This window comes from Quercus suber, unplaced genomic scaffold (genome assembly GCF_002906115.3).
Source record: "Quercus suber isolate HL8 unplaced genomic scaffold, Cork oak 2.0 scaffold_20, whole genome shotgun sequence".
Taxonomy (NCBI): Eukaryota; Viridiplantae; Streptophyta; class Magnoliopsida; order Fagales; family Fagaceae; genus Quercus; species Quercus suber.
The window spans coordinates 186978-203681 of record NW_027069485.1 but is presented as its reverse complement, the minus strand read 5'-3'; the positions used below and the strand labels follow the sequence as shown (position 1 = coordinate 203681).

The 16704-nt window shown below is 32.9% G+C and overlaps 3 protein-coding genes across 3 annotated transcripts; 2 read left to right on the top strand and 1 right to left on the bottom strand.

Moving 5' to 3' along the window:
- Nucleotides 1–4909: 4909 nt before the first annotated feature.
- On the bottom strand, nt 4910–5775 carry LOC136063037 (uncharacterized). Its single transcript, XM_065762907.1, has 3 exons — nt 5524–5775; nt 5114–5407; nt 4910–5008 (listed from the first exon to the last, which is right to left on the bottom strand). The coding sequence occupies exons 1-3, from the start codon at nt 5773–5775 to the stop codon at nt 4910–4912; spliced, it is 645 nt and encodes a 214-aa protein (XP_065618979.1).
- Nucleotides 5776–10845: 5070 nt separating this feature from the next.
- On the top strand, nt 10846–11880 carry LOC111987276 (ethylene-responsive transcription factor WIN1). The gene has a single exon (XM_024018972.2). It carries the CDS (start codon nt 11065–11067, stop codon nt 11770–11772), a length of 708 nt encoding a protein of 235 aa, XP_023874740.1. The 5' UTR covers nt 10846–11064; the 3' UTR covers nt 11773–11880.
- Nucleotides 11881–13913: 2033 nt separating this feature from the next.
- Nucleotides 13914–14216, top strand: LOC111987275 (glycine-rich cell wall structural protein). Its single transcript, XM_024018971.1, has one exon. It carries the CDS (start codon nt 13914–13916, stop codon nt 14214–14216), a length of 303 nt encoding a protein of 100 aa, XP_023874739.1.
- The last annotated feature ends 2488 nt before the right edge of the window (nt 14217–16704 follow it).

Below are 16704 nucleotides of genomic sequence, written 5' to 3'. Positions count from 1 at the left end.
CAAATCAAATCAAAAGAAATAAAGAAAACTAATAATTTTAATAAATAAGAGGATAATAAAAATCATGTAAAAATTACACTTATCAAATTCCCCCAAACTTAAACTTTCTAGTCCTCGAGGAAAAAAAAAAAAAAAACAACTAGAACAAGAAGTTTGGGGAATTTGACAAGTGTAATTTTTACATGATTTTTATTATCCTCTTATTTATTAAAATTGTTAGTTTTCCTTTATTTCTTTTGATTTGATTTGATTTTTTTATTTATATTTATCTATTCATTTGTGCTTTGAAGGATTGAGAAGATTTCAGATTCATCTACATCTTGTGGATGTAAATTGGTTGACTTGAAGAATGTTTTATTTCAATGGGCCAAATCTGCACTTCAACTTGGGAGATTTCTTGATGTCTGACTCCTCTATTCAGTAGCCTTGTAACAAGGGCTTTACATGCAAAGTGGGGCTAAGCCAATTGAATCAAGCCAACTTACATCCAGCCAGACATGAATTCAAGAGAAGACCAACCTAATTAAATTTAAGTCCAATTCAGATTAGGATTCCAGCCTGCACATAATATTACTTGAAGTGATTTAGGCATTCTTTAATCGATTGAGCTTTCAAGCTTACCTCTTTATTATCTTTATCCCTAGTTACCCAATGATCTATTCTTAAACTGGGTTGAAGAAAAGAGAACCATATATGAGTGTTTAAAGGAAAAAAAAAAAAAAAAAAAAGAAGAAGAAGAAGAAGAAGAAGAAAATTGTACAAAGTTCCATTTACTCCAATGTTTTGAGTTGCTTAGTAACTAGGGGTATTCATTACCAATGTTTACTCTTACGTCAAACCGTACTTGAAATATGAGTATGCAAAAGTACTTCAAGTTTGTGACTTGTTGATAACTGGGTGCATCCATCACAATGCCTCATTCACGTCAAAAGATAAGTGACGACTTGAAGTAAGAAAAGAAAAAAATTGATGAAGAAGTATTTAGAGATATTCAAAGGACTGAGAAAAATTTATATTTTAGAAGTGAGAATGCTCATTTGCTTAAACCTTATCTTTTCTTTAAGCCCTCACCATACCATACATCACAAGCTAATAAAGACCTATTGATCCTGGGTAATATTTTGTTTTATATTAGTGGAGAGTGATTTAAAAAGCAAGCTTATGGAGTTTTTAGAGATCTGTACTTATTGACTTGTTTGCATAAAACTATCCGGAAGCTAATATGAAGTGAGAATGATAATGTGATGAGTTGAATTTTGAATTAACTTTTGGACTTGATTAATTTGAATGATTCCTTTGAATTATAAGCTTTATGCAGATCTTTGAGGCAAGGAAAAAAAATTAAATTTATGAAGCAAAGCTTGTTCTATTGTTGTTGTTGTTTTTTTTTTTTTTTTTTTTTTTTTTTTTTTTTGCTCGAGGACTAGCAAAGTTTAAGTTTGGGGGAATTTGACAATGTAATTTTTACATGATTTTTATTATCCTCTTATTTATTAAAATTGTTAATTTTCCTTTATTTCTTTTGATTTGATTTGATTTTTTATTTATATTTATCTATTCATTTGTGCTTTGAAGGATTGAGAAGATTTCAAATTCATCTACATCTTGTGGATGTAAATTGGTTACTTGAAGAATGTTTTATTTCAATGGGCCAAATCTGCACTTCAACTTGGGAGATTTCTTGATGTCTGACTCCTCTATTCAAAGCCTTGTAACAAGGGCTTTACATGCAAAGTGGGGCTAAGCCAATTGAATCAAGCCAACTTACATCCAGCCAGGCATGAATTCAAGAGAAGACCAACCTAATTAAATTTAAGTCCAATTCAGATTAGGATTCCAACCTGCACATAATATTACTTAGAAAGTGATTTAGGCATTCTTTAAATCGATTGAGCCTTTCAAGCTTACCTCTTTATTATCTTTATCCCTAGTTACCCAATTGATCTATTCTTAAACTGGTTGAAGAAAAGAGACCATATATGAGTGTTTAAAGAAAAAAAAAAAAAAAGACAGAAGAAGAAAAGAAGAAGAAGAAAATTGTACAAAGTTCCATTTACTCCAATGTTTTGAGTTGCTTAGTAACTAGGGGTATTCATTACCAATGTTTACTCTTACGTCAAACCGTACTTGAAATATGAGTATGCAAAAGTACTTCAAGTTTGTGACTTGTTGAGTAACTGGGTGCATCCATCAAAATGCCTACATTCACGTCAAAAGATAAGTGACGACTTGAAGTAAGAAAAGAAAAAAGATTTGATGAAGAGAGGTATTTTGAGATATTCAAAGGACTGAGAAAAATTTATATTTTAGAAGTGAGAGTGCTCTATTTGCTTAAACCTTATCTTTTCTTTACAGCCCTCACCATAGCCATACATCACAAGCCTAATAAAGACCTATTGATCCTGGGTAATATTTTGTTTTATATTAGTGGAGAGTGGTTTAAAAAGCAAGCTTATGGAGTTTTTAGAGATCTGTACTTATTGACTTGTTTGCATAAAACTATCCGGGAAGCTAATGATGAAGTGAGAATTATAATGTGATGGAGTTGAATTTCGAATAACTTTGGACTTGATTAATTTTGGAATNAATTACACTTGTCAAATTCCCCCAAACTTAAACTTTGCTAGTCCTCGAGCAAAAAAAAAAAAAAAAGAAAAAAAAAAAAGAAAAAAAAACAACAACTAGAACAAGCTTTGCTTCATAAATTTAATTTTTTTTTCCTTGCCTCAAAGATCTGCATAAAGCTTATAATTCAAAGGAATCATTCCAAATTAATCAAGTCCAAAAGTTAATTCAAAACTCAACTCTATCACATTATCATTCTCACTTCATCATTAGCTTCCCGGATAGTTTTATGCAAACAAGTCAATAAGTACAGATCTCTAAAAACTCCATAAGCTTGCTTTTTAAATCACTCTCCACTAATATAAAACAAAATATTACCCAGGATCAATAGGTCTTTATTAGGCTTGTGATGTATGGTTATGGTGAGGGCTATAAAGAAAAGATAAGGTTTAAGCAAATAGAGCACTCTCACTTCTAAAATATAAATTTTTCTCAGTCCTTTGAATATCTCTAAATACTTTTCTTCATCAATTTTTTTTTCTTTTCTTACTTCAAGTCGTCACTTATCTTTTGACGTGAATGCAGGCATTCGTGATGGATGCACCCAGTTATTCAACAAGTCACAAACTTGAAGTACTTTTGCATACTCATATTTCAAGTTACGGTTTGACGTAAGAGTAAACATTGGTAATGAATACCCCTAGTTACTAAGCAACTCAAAACACTGGAGTAAATGGAACTTTGTACAATTTTCTTCTTCTTCTTCTTCTTCTTCTTTTTTTTTTTTTTTTTTTTTCCTTTAAACACTCATATATGGTTCTCTTTTCTTCAACCCAGTTTAAGAATAGATCACTTGGGTAACTAGGGATAAAGATAATAAAGAGGTAAGCTTGAAAGACTCAATCGATTCAAAGAATGCCTAAATCACTTCCCAAGTAATATTATGTATAAGATTTCTCCATGAGAGTAATTCAACAAGTTCTAGAATAAGTAGAGGTCATCCAAATTTACAAAATTCACATAAAATTTTTCTAGGTATGCACAATCATTAATGATCATATCAAATTAAACAAGATCAAGTAAAGAATTAACAACTGGACTTAAGCAATGAGAATGATTCCTAAAAATTATAAGAATTTTCAACCATTTTCTTATCATAGGCAATTTTTTTTTTTAATAAATAAAATAAATTCCCTTCCCCCAAACTTAAATTTCACAGTGTCCTCAATGGGAAAAAGGAAGAAAAACTAATTAAAAGAATGAGAAAGGAGAAGAGATGCTCCCCTGATTTTTAATTGAATATTTTTCCTTGAGGTCCAGCCGTGTACCCATTGAAGATTTCTTTGGTCTCTTTATTCCTACAAAATGGAAGAAAAAAAAAAACAATAAGATAAAGAGAAGGAAAAATAAATAAATAAAAACGTAAACAAAAAAAAAAAAAAAAAAAAACTTGGGTTGCCTCCCAAAAGCGCTTTATTTAACGTCTATAGCATCCTCTCATCCTTTTTTACAGATGAGATCGATGGAGCATTTTTCTGAGTTAAAGTCTCCATACATATAGGGTTTTAATCTCTATCCATTTACTTTAAATGTTCCTTTTTGTTTATGATGGACTTCAACTGCCCCATAGGGAAAAACTTGGGTTACCATAAACGGTCCTGACCATCGAGAGCGCAGCTTTCCCATGCGCTGTCTGAGATAGGATAAATAATTCCGACATCTAAATGCTTCAGCACTTCTTATGCACCACTTCTTTCATTGATGGATTCAATCTTCTTTGGGGTTGGACAATCGGCTTATATTTATCCTCCATTAAAATCATGTGTGTACAAATTGAAGGACTAATTCCTTTGATGTTAGAGATGGTCCAACCCAAAGCCATTTTGTGTTCCTACAAGGTTCTCAGCCACTTTTCCTCCTCTACATCACTCAAAGAACTGTTAATAATAACTGAAAAAGTAGAGTCTTGGCCTAAGAAAACATACCTTAAATTTGATGGAAGCAGTTTAAGCTCAAGTTTAGGTAGTTCCTCTGGTGAAGATGTTGGCTGACATAATTTTAAGTCTTCTACTTTTGGTTGCATTGAAGGAGGAAAGACTGGTGTAGCCTCCAAATATCTTTCACACTCTTTAACCTCTTCATCGTTGAATTTAACAGGTGTAGAGCGAGTAAGACATACCTCAAGTGGTAATTTTAGAAAATCAATTACACAAGTCTCATCGGCCATGATCACGTCTCGATCACTTATTTGAAAACAAGAATGTGTCTCGGAAGGAAATTTCATAGGCTTAAATACATCAAAAGTGACCTCATCCTCTCTGACCCTCAAAACAAGTTTTCCTTGCTAGACATCAATTAAGGTTCTCTCCGTCGCAAGGAAAGGTCGACCTAATATCAAAGGGATCTCCTCGTCCTCATCCATATCAAGGACAATGAAGTCAGCCTGGAAGATGAACTTGTCAACTTTTACTAATACGTTCTCAATGACTCATCTTGGATATTTAATAGATCTATTCGCCAATTGTAAAGAGATAGTGGTCGGCTTTACTTCTCCAAGACCCAATTTCCTGAAAACAGAGAGAGGCATTAGATTAATACTTGCCCCTACATCACATAAAGCTCTATCAAAATAAGATTTTCCTATAGTGCAAGGGATAGTGAAACTCCCTGGATCTTTCAGCTTAGGCGGCAGCTTCTTTTGTAAGATTGCACTACTCTCCTCTGTTAGCATTACTATTTCATACTCCAATTTCCGCTTCTTTGAAATAATATCCTTCAAAAATTTAGCATATTTAGGCATTTGTTCCAAAGCTTCAATGAGAGGAATATTAATATGCAATTGCTTAAATATACTTAGAAATTTAGAAAATTGATCATCCACCTTTTTTTTTTTCTTAATCTTTGTGGAAAAGGAATTTGTGGATCATAAATTGAAGGAGAATAAGTCTCAAAAGTAACTTCCCTGGATTTTTTGAATTTTGAAGCTCTTTCATTCTCCTTAGTTTTCTCAGCTTGCTCCACTTCTTTCATCTCTGACTCGGCTTCCTTCATCTTTGAATCCTCATTATCCATAACTTCATCTTGTTTGGCATTTGTTACTTTTGGCTCCTCATATGTTCGTCCACTTCTCAATGATATTGCCTTTACATGTTCTTTCGGATTGGTGACAGTGTTGCTTGGCAAAGTTCCTGCAGTCCTCTCTATGTGCATGCTTGAAAGCTAACCGATCTGCACCTCAAGATTACGGATTGAAGTTGAGTTGTTTTGGATCGCCACATCTGTCTTTTGCATGAACATGTCCTCAAGTGTCGGCTTCTTCTCTTGCGGCAACCCATTGAAGATCTATTCTTGCACATTTACTTGACTATCATTGTTACACTATCCTTACTACACTACACGAGCCTCACACCTATCGTGAGACTTCCACTGACCCTTTATGGTAGATTGCAATGAAAGAGGAACTTGATGCATTATCTAAAAACCATACTTGGGATTTGGTGACATTTCCTCTTGGAAAATCTGTGGTTAGTTGTAAGTGGATCTACAAGATTAAGACTCGCTCTGATGGGTCCATTGAGCGCTACAAAGCTCATCTTGTTGCAAAAGGTTTTACACAAGAGTATGAGATTAATTATGAAGAAACCTTTACTTCGGTTGCTCGTATCTCATCTGTTCGTACCCTCTTAGCTGTTGTTGCTGCCAGTAAATAGGACTTTTTTCAGATGGATGTCAAAAATGCATTTCTTAATGGGGATTTAAGTGAAAAAGTGTATATGCAACCTCCTCCTGATCTCTCTGTTGACTCAAACAAGGTTTGTTACCTTCGACGTGCACTTTATGGCCTTAAACAAGCTCCACGAGCTTGGTTTGCCAAATTCAAATCTACCATCTCTCGCTTGGGTTACATGGCTAGTCATTATGATTCTGCCTTATTTCTTCGTTGCACTGACAAATGCATTATTTTACTTCTCCTATATGTGGATGATATGATCATAACTGGTGATGACCTCAGTGGCGTTCAAGAACTCAAGACTTTTCTTAGTCAGCAGTTTGAGATGAAAAATCTTGGACATCTCAGCTACTTTTTAGATCTTGAAATCACTCATTCTACAGATGGACTTTATAATACTCAAGCCAAGTATGCCTCTGAACTCTTGTCTCGAGCTGAACTCACTGATAGCAAGACTGTTGACACTTCAGTTGAGCTTAATGCACATCTGACTCCCTCAAGTTGGTTTATCTCACTGTCACTCGTCCAGACATTTCCTAAGATGTTCACCAGGTGAGCCAGTATCTGTCTGCTCCACGATCGACTCACTATGCTACTGTTCTGCGCATTCTTCGATACCTAAAGTACACTCTTTTCCATGGTCTTTTCTACTCTGCTCAGTTTCCTCTTATTCTCCATGCATTTTCTGATGCTGATTGGGCAGGAGATCCCACTGATCGTAGGTCTACTACTGGTTGTTACTTTCTTCTTGGTTCGTCTCTGATTTCTTGGCAAAGCAAGAAACAAACTCATATGGCCCGCTCTAGTACTGAATCAGAATATCGTGCCCTTGCTGATACCACATCTGAGTTCCTTTGGCTATGATGGCTTCTCAAAGACTTAGGTGTGTCTACATCCTATGCTACTCTTCTTTATTGTGACAACTAGAGTGCTATTCATATTGCTCACAATGATGTCTTTCATGAACGGACTAAACACATCGAGATTAATTGTCATTTTATCCGTTATCATCTTGTCCATGGTGCTCTCAAGCTAATATCAGTCTCCTCTAAAGATCAACTTGTAGATATCTTCACCAAGTCACATTCTAAGGGACGCCTTCGTACTTTGGTTGACAACCTCAAGTTGGTCTCACATCCACCTTGAGTTTGAGGGGGGTTGTTAACGTATATAGTGTTGTGGGCTTTAGGTCTAACTAGATTACTTGTATAGCACACATTCTTGTACTACACTCTTACTTGTACTGCACTCATATGCCTTCAATATAAAGGCACACTCATGTATATTCTTTCATTAAGAAATACAATACAATTATTCATTCAGTATTTCTAACATAAAACACAATATCAATTATAATTTTAAAATCATGAAATTGTGTTTCATAATCTGACTAAAATTGCATTTTGAAAACATGATTTCGACTGATGTGATACACATTCTATACACATTTGTATGTAATAACAATATTTTGCCCTCATGTTTATCCCTCACTCCAAAAATGATTTTTGTATTCAAGTGCCTATGACAATCATAAATTTTTTTTTTTGGGTCAATTGAGCTACAAATCTCATTTAAACCAACCTTATGAAATACAAACCTCAGAAGAAGGATGATTTATCTATAGGCCTCTGCCAAAAATATTATAATAAGAAGGCCTCAGAAACTGATTGTTATGGTCCTGTCCAATTATCCAGGTTTTGGTCGAATGTGTTTGTTGCATGCGACGTCGCACCTTTCCCAATGGGACAAAGCATTACATCTTGGAACATCTTGCCAATGGCTTGCAAATGCAAATGACTACGATTAATAGCTACTTCTGCCGCAGATCAAACAATTATAATAATAGCTACTTCTGCTGTAGTCTATTTCGTATCAATCTTCTTTACCATATTTACTGGCAAAAAAAAAAAAAAAAAAGGACATACTTGCTAAACAAATTTTGTACATTTTCTTTTTTTACTTCACAATAGGGACATGTTAATTGTCACTTCTGTGACCAATATACATGACACAGAAAAGGTATAATATTACTGGAAAAAAAACCAAATATTTTGGGTAATGTTAGTTATCATTATTGTAGTATTACAATAGGGCTATCAAAGTCTAGGTCCATTTTCTCATCAAAAAAAAAAAAAAGAGTCTAGGTCCATTTTTACTGAGTATTATTTTTTACAATATTTTTATTGTGTGCTTGTACGTGTCTCATTTACAATTTAATTTCAATTTAATCTACAATACAAATATACCATTTAGTGAGTTGAACCTGATGGTACTTTCCCATGCTTTAAGTTCATGAGGGAATGCGGGAGTCTCCATTCAAGCCTGGGGGAGGGAGAAGAGTGGTGTATTTATGTAGTATTTCTAACCAAGTTCAAAATAAAAATATACAATGCAAATATCCTTTGACGATATCATGGTTAGGATTTCTAATTGTTTTATTCTAGTGTTTCACTTACAAAAAGGTTTTTACTTTTTTACAAAAATAAAAAAGGAATGTTATTTGATTATGTTTAACACCCCCCACACAATTGAGAAAGTACATAGCTTAGGATTATAATTGAAATCGCGCTCTCTTATCCCCGTGTGTACTCGGCTTGACCTCCACTCGATGCTTGCTAGAGCAGGCTTGGCTAAGTGTCAATCGGCACTTTACAAGTATTGACACTTTCTTTGTGCCTATTGCACTGTTGCTTGCACATTGGCCAAGCTTGAGCAAGTCCTTAAAATTTTCAATTTTAACTTCAAGTCTTTCTCTATGATCTTTTACTCCATAAAATAAGACCACTTACAAATATTTCAATCTACATTTGTGTGTGTATATATATATATTTATATATACTACAACCATTAAAGTTTAGTTCGTGTAAGGTTGTGCAAAAAAACTTAATGTAGTTGTCAAAGAAGAAAGAGCAAACACAAGTTTAATTAAGAGAGAAATGTGAGAGAAAAGTACATGAAGAATCCAACAAATATGAAAGCTAAAAGTTCGTCTGAGGATTTTGCAGTGCACAGGACTTGTATGTATAATTTCAAAAAAATTTAAAAATAATAAGTGAGCCAAAGAATGGGGTAGCACGTTCTAAGAGGGAATAACAAAGACACCCAGAATGTGACAAATGTCATACATTAGTTTTTTAGGATTAAGAGCCTGACGAAGTTTAGAAAATAAACGTGGAGCGTTCTTGTTTGTTTTTGAGCTTTTGAGGTGTGACTTTGTTTGTAGGTTGTTGGATGTATGTCATGTCTGGAACTAATTAGCCTTAATAATGGTTTTTTAAACACTAAACTATTCACTAATCACAATAAACATTGCTTATGTCACTTCATTGCTATGGCTTTTTCTGCAACCCACTTGAGCTAACGCACATTCCACCTTAAATCAACATCTGGGTACTTTGGCAGGCTGTCAACATTACTAATCTACCCTGCTTTTGCTTGCGGCTTGGACCCATGTTCTTTGTTTTTTATTTCAAAGAGAGAGAGAGAGTGAGAGAGAGAGAGACATTTTTTGTGTCGTTAGGCACAGGGGTGGTACCCTATTACAATGTTGTATATAATGTTTAGACTAGGTACCACCTCTGCTAATGTCATGAACATGTATTGTTAGTAAAATTTTGACCTACTGACCAATTGTTGGGGATACCCTAATACAATGGAGAATCCAATGATTTGAGTCTTTTAGCAGAGCACTTGACAACTAATTATGCCATTAATGTGTGTGTGTGTGTTTTTTTTTGCTAAGTACTGTCATTATCATTGGTTAAGAAGGTTTAACAGGTTGTCACTGCAACCTTATATGAGACCTGAAAGAGACTGATTTAATAGCTATGCTAAGTTTTAACAAAAAATTAGCCTCAGTTCTCGCAAAAAACTGAACTTACTTGGATCATCATCTTATGTTCTCATTTTAATCCAACTGACCATTTACTAAAAAGATATCATTGGCAAATTGTAGTCATCAAGGGAGAAAGCGTGTTGCAAATTCTGGCAGACTATATACAATCATGGACATACATTTGAGCCAATATATTGAACAGTGTACAGGCTTTGGACACTGGGATAAGCTGCTCAAAGGAGTTGTTCTTTTTAGTTTTAAGTCCCAAACCACCTTTCTTTTTCATTATTTTAAAAGATTTTGTTATGCACAATAACAAAATTAATGTAGATAGTGAAAGCAAATTTATGAAGAACAAGCATTTTTGACGCTTATATTTTCAAAACAAATAATTAAAAGTTCTTAGTACATGTCCACATTCTTTCAGGGTATCATTCTAATATGCCAAATTTGGTTCTTCTCATATGTTTTCTTAACTACTACTAGGCTTCTAGTTAAACCAGTACAGGTTACCAATAACATACATTGTACCAAAAGCAGATGATGCCTCTCTTATTTAAATGAATGAAGTAGCTGATACGTACCTAATACACCATTTATCGTGCCTATCCATAGTACTACTGTCAATGTTTTAAACAATTAATTGTTTAATTTTCATCAACATTTCCCCAATTGCTTTCTCTAACCCCATACATTTGAGGACCACTTCAGAAGTTTTGCCCTAGGTTACAAGATAAATACTGTTTCCCAGGTACTATATAATTCCAATCATATATATATATATATATATGTTATTAGTTTTGTAAAAAACAAACCTGAAACCAGACAATCAACTTGCCATCATCCCACCATCATTCTTTGGTCATATTTGTTTTATAATAGTATTATCAATGCGTACCCCCCATATTTGACAACAAACCCTTCTCCTACTCTCATGGACAGCCTAGAGAGCTCAGGAATCCCTTTTGAGCCTCAAAATTTATGTAAAAATTATACCCAAACACCACTTGAGGGAGACAAAGTCCATGAAAATGAAGAAGAAAGAAGCATGAAGTTTCCCAAAAGAGTGAACAGCAATGGAAGAAGGTTTCTAGGGGTGAGACAAAGGCCCTCAGGAAGATGGGTTGCTGAAATCAAAGACTCCTCTCAGAAGCTGAGGCTTTGGTTAGGGACTTATGACAGTGCCGAAGAGGCTGCTCTGGCTTATGACAGTGCTGCCAGGCTTCTACGAGGAAGGAATGCCAAGACAAACTTCCCATGTCATGGAAACATGAACTCACATGAAGAAAGTAGCAGCCTATTGGGAAAGAATCCGAGGCTGTTTCAGCTTCTTCAACATGCAATCACAAAGAACCATGCAAGATCCTCATCTCTTTTCCCTGATGAGATCATTCCATGGAATGATCATATAACAGGTGACAAAGTGGATTCAAACCATTTTGATACGCTTGTTGAAGAAACTATAGTTTGTTCATCAAACTCTGAATCAGCTGGAAGCTGTGGTTTTGATCATGATAGAAATATGCTTTCACAGCTCTCATTTGGTAGTTCCAAGGTTTATTCTTCTGTTTTTGTAGCTCCTTCTTTCAGTTCTTCTCTATGTCAAGTAGGAGAAGATGAAAAGAATGGCCAAGAGTTTTAGTCACTTCAATATCTCATTCTATACACTGTCAAAGAGTGGCCTAGTACTCTTTCTAGTAAATTATGTTTTCATGTTGTTTTCAGTTATTGATTAGATGTTCTCCCCCAAGCTTAGCTATTTGTCTTTGGTCGAAATTACATAGAGATTGACTACATGAATGTCAAATAGATGTGGAAGTTTTCTAGCAAACAAAGGTAATACTAGTTTATTATGTGTGTACTTATCTTTAGCCTCCATTAGTCCAATAGTAATGTCAATTGCTTCCTTTGACTTTGCACTGATTGCTCTATCCAGGCGTTATTTGCTACTTATATATATATATATATATATATTTATTGTGGAAAATCCAAAATATGAAATATAATTTCTATTTGAGAATCGGATCCTTAATAATTTTCTCTACCGAAATTGTCAATGAATCATTGGTCTGTTTCAGAATAAATGATTTGATAGATATAAAGAAATTTGCTAGTTTTGCAATTTACATGTTGGTAGAGTAGTTAACATAGCATTGCAGTCATATAGTTCCCTTCATCAAATCTAAAAAATAAAGAAAATTACTAACTTCTGCTATACTGCCTATACATACATATTTTATTTCAAAATTTTGAAATTCCTGTTTTCGATGTTAGCAGCCGTGCAGACACTATTAAAGTAGACTCAAAAATTAAAAAATCTTGGATAAAGAAACAAGAAAAGAAGAATAAAATAACAATGAAGAACCTTGATAGTTATCGTTTAATGTTTGAGAATGACGTGCAGTTTATTTGTACAATAAGATAAAAAGTTAAAAATTAAATTATTTAAAATAAAGTTGAGACAAAAAATAATATGGAACCCATAGACAATATATAAAAATAAGTAAAAAATTAGCTTATAATTATTCCCCAAACGTATAAATTCGCTTAAAAAACAAATGCTAGTCCAAAAAGTTAAAAATTAAATTGTTTGCGTAGAATTTATTTTCATTATTTTATTGTGTAAAATATACATTGTGTAAAAATACAGCTGTACCTTTAAAAAAAATTAAGACTTTAAAAGGTTGTACGTAAACAAGAGGTTAAAAAAATGGTTAAGATTTTAAATTAATTATAACAAACAAACTCATAAACATTAAACAATCAAGAAATGCTTATAAATAATTCATGAAAGCCAAGCTTTCAAATTTTAGGGCATGTTAGAGCACTCCATTGTAGACACACAAAAATGTACAATATTGTACACTTTTTACAAATGTATTAACATTGTACACATTTTGTGTGTTTATAATGTAAGTTTACATTGCTAATATAATGTAAACCTATAAAAGTCTTTTTTTTTTTTTTTTAATAATTAATTTGAACTACAGATATGGAGTGCTACAGAGAATATATCATTACTACCAGGCTATTGAGCCCTAGTGGTAATAATTAAGCAATCCAAATTTGCTATTTTCTGTCTCAATGATTAAATCAATTTTTGAAAAAACAAATCACCATCATCAGTTATTTCTTTGTGAAACTCTCAATCACCATTTAAACTTGCGATCATGTCAGTTTCATACGTACATATCCTCAAACGAGGATTACTTACATGTCACTATAATAAAATATGTCTATTATATTAGGTGTTAATGCAACAAAAAACAATAAAGCGGTATTAGACATAGTTTTGCACTAAAAGTTATAAAGTTGTTACAATAGTAACTTAAAAAGTGGTAAACTATTGCATAAACAATAATTTGTTGCAATAACTTATATATTTTTGTTGTAGTAGAGGCCTTAACACATTATTGCATTACGAAAATTTGTTGCAATAATTTGAAATAAAAATAGAGTTTCAATAACCCAATATGAATTATTTTTTCAATTTATTGCAATGAAATTCTTGAAATGGTAGCCTATTATAGCGAAAGTATTTTTGTAATAACCTTATAGCAAGCATGAAGCAATAAGCTATTGTGATCACAAGTTGAATAGAGTCATGCATGAGTGCCTTGTGCAAAGAAATCTTGCTAGTGCTCAGGCACTGAACTCAAGTGTTGGCACTAGTAGTAGTGGTGGAAGGGATGAGACAAGTGGACATGGAACTAAGGGAGAGGTGCTTGTGGTGGAGGGGAGAGGAGTGGTGGACATGAAGGATGCATTAGTGATGGAGGGGATATGAGTGGTGGACACGGAGGAGGTGACAGTGATGGAAAGGATGGGAGTTGTGGATATGGAGGAGGCGACGAGGATGGAGGGTATGAAATTGGTGGACAAGGAGGAGGCACTTGTGATGGAGGGGAGGGGAGTGGTGGACATGGAGGAGGCACCATTGATGGAGGGGAAGGAAGTGGTGTACATGGAGGACACATTGGTGATAGAGGGGATGAGAATGAACACAGAGGAGGCACCTGTGATGGAGGGGAAAGGAGTGGTGGACTTGAAGGAGGCGATAATGATGGAAGGGATGGGATTGGCTAGTGACAAAAATGGTTAGTTTTTACTAATGGGGGTGTTTGTTTGAGAGAGTCATTCTTGAAGCAATAAGCTATTGCAATAATAAGCTATTACAACAAAGATATTGTTGCAATAATGAGTCGAATTGTTTCTACCAATTAATTTGAAATCTATTGCAACAAAATTTGTGTAGTAATAGCCTATTGTTACCAAATATTTAATGCAAAAAATTCTTTGTTGAAATATCTAAAAGTTTATTGCAATGAAATTTTTTGTTGCACAAACCTATTACCACGGTTTTTATTTCAACACCCTTGCATCAACTATTAAATCGACGAAATAGCAACATATTGTAATGACTCTGACATTATTGCAACAATTATGATATTATTGTAATAACAAAATTTGGTTACAAACTTGGTTGTACCCTAAGGTTATAACTTCTTTTTAAAAAAATTAGCATTACTTCATATTTTGAAAATCCAACTATTGGATTGCAAGTTCTTTACATTCTTAACACACATGTCAAATTTTGTGCCAATTAGATGTTATTTACTATATGAATCATAAACTTATTTTTATGCAAATTTTTAGACTATAAAAACTTGCAATTTTAATAATTGATTAATAACACAATTATTGATATTTGATCTTCTAGAAATTTTGCAAGCATAGAAGATATAAAAAGAAATTGTAATCCAATGGTAGATTTATCAAAATTCATTTTTAATAAAAAGATATTAAATAAAGTTGTAACCTTAGACTATAACCAAGTTTGGCTTCAAACTTTTTCCTTATTATAATGATTTTTTCATTGTAACAAACATTTTTTTTTCCTTATAGCATGTCACTCAACCACATGACTTCAATTTTTGGGGCATGTTGATCTCTACCAGCTCATCTCACCCGCAATTTTAAATTTGCAATTGACCAGGCTATATGGAGGAATAAATGTTCATTTCTATTTTTTTTTTTTTTTCCAATGACAGCATACTTTTTGAGAGCTTTTGGGTTCAAAGGGCGAGTGGTATTGTTTTTTGAGATAAAGCAATAATAGGTTGAGAATTTTCATGTATGTCATGTGTGCTTATTGTGCATACTTGTGTGTGTTCGATGTTGGTTGAGAGTCTTGAGACTAAGTGAACAACGTAATTAGTGGCATCAAAAGGCAGAAAATTTTGAGAGAAAATTTTACCATCTAACAATAAGGGGGGAGGTTGCTTTAAATGAATGAAAATAGTAGTCTCTCAAAAATTCAAAATATATCCCATAAGCATACAATAAAAAAGTTAAAAGAAAAAGGAAAAAAGAAATTCAATATCAATTTTTATTGATAAATAGATAATGGGGGATGGAGAGGTGGATTTGATCTCAAATATAATTTGAATTTTTAATATCTTATATAATTGGACTAATCCGTCAAAATATATGCCTTAATGCATGACTAAGGTTCAGTCAATCACTCATATAGCATTTTGCCTTTAGTAAAGATTTTCTACTGCTAGTTTATTTCGTTTAACTTTAGTATATTATAGTAAACAAAATTTAATCAGAAAATTTGATACTTCTTGCTTTCTTTATTAGGCAGCTTGGGATTTAGCAGAAAATGTAAAACGTATGTAAAGTTTCTTATTAGGTTCTCTAATTAAATTTATACACATAATTGCAATGAATTTAATTATTACTAGCTTGTAACTCAATGCATATGCATGGGTACATTTTAGAATATGCTTAGATGCATAGTATAATTCATACATAATTAAATATCGTCAATATTATATTTTGTCCACTCTTAAAAAAATTTAAAAAAAAAAAAAAAACCTTTTAAGATTATCATTGGGTAGAAAATGCAAATTTAGTGCTTGTTTATTTTAATTTATTTCAGGAAAAAAAAAATATGTTACTTCTTAACTTATTTATGTTATTGTGATATAATAAATTTATTTCATGCTTGCATTTTTCAAATAAGATATGAACAACCAATTTTTAGAACACAGTATACATTGTCATTTGATTTTATATTTGACTAATAATAAGTTTTTATAAGAAAATCTTGGTTTTAAATAGAATGGAAGTAATTTTAAATGGGATCTAAATAGAATGAGCTAGGAGTAATTTTAGATTGACTAAAAATAGTTTTAAATAGTTGGAAGCATTACACTTTTAAAATTTTACAAATGGAATGACGCTTAGCACAATTGAAGCCCATCTAAAATATTTGGACATTTAACAACAAATTACTTGTCTATTATTCTATCGGCATCTCACATTTGATATCACGTATCTCTAACTTTAGCTATATAGATGTAGTTTATTTGTATTACTATTTCAATTTTTTTTATATAAAATTTTTTTTTGCATTTTATTTGGTTTGTTGTTTGCTTTTTTTTTTGGGACTACTATAATTTGGCCTTTATTGTAGTAGCATTTTTTTTTCCTTTTATTATGTCTACTTTATGACTTTGATCTTTGTGTTATGTTTTAGAGTCAGTATTATAAAGTATGCTTTTGA

Coding starts and splice junctions, on each gene's coding strand:
- LOC136063037 (XM_065762907.1), bottom strand. CDS start 5,775: ATGCACATAGAGAGGACTGCAGGAACTTTGCCAAGCAACACTGTCACC. Junction 5,408..5,523: donor AATTCAAAAAATCCAGGGAA/GTTACTTTTGAG, acceptor AGTATATTTAAG/CAATTGCATATTAATATTCC. Junction 5,009..5,113: donor GGAAATTGGGTCTTGGAGAA/GTAAAGCCGACC, acceptor TTCATCTTCCAG/GCTGACTTCATTGTCCTTGA.
- LOC111987276 (XM_024018972.2), top strand. CDS start 11,065: ATGGACAGCCTAGAGAGCTCAGGAATCCCTTTTGAGCCTCAAAATTTA.
- LOC111987275 (XM_024018971.1), top strand. CDS start 13,914: ATGAGTGGTGGACACGGAGGAGGTGACAGTGATGGAAAGGATGGGAGT.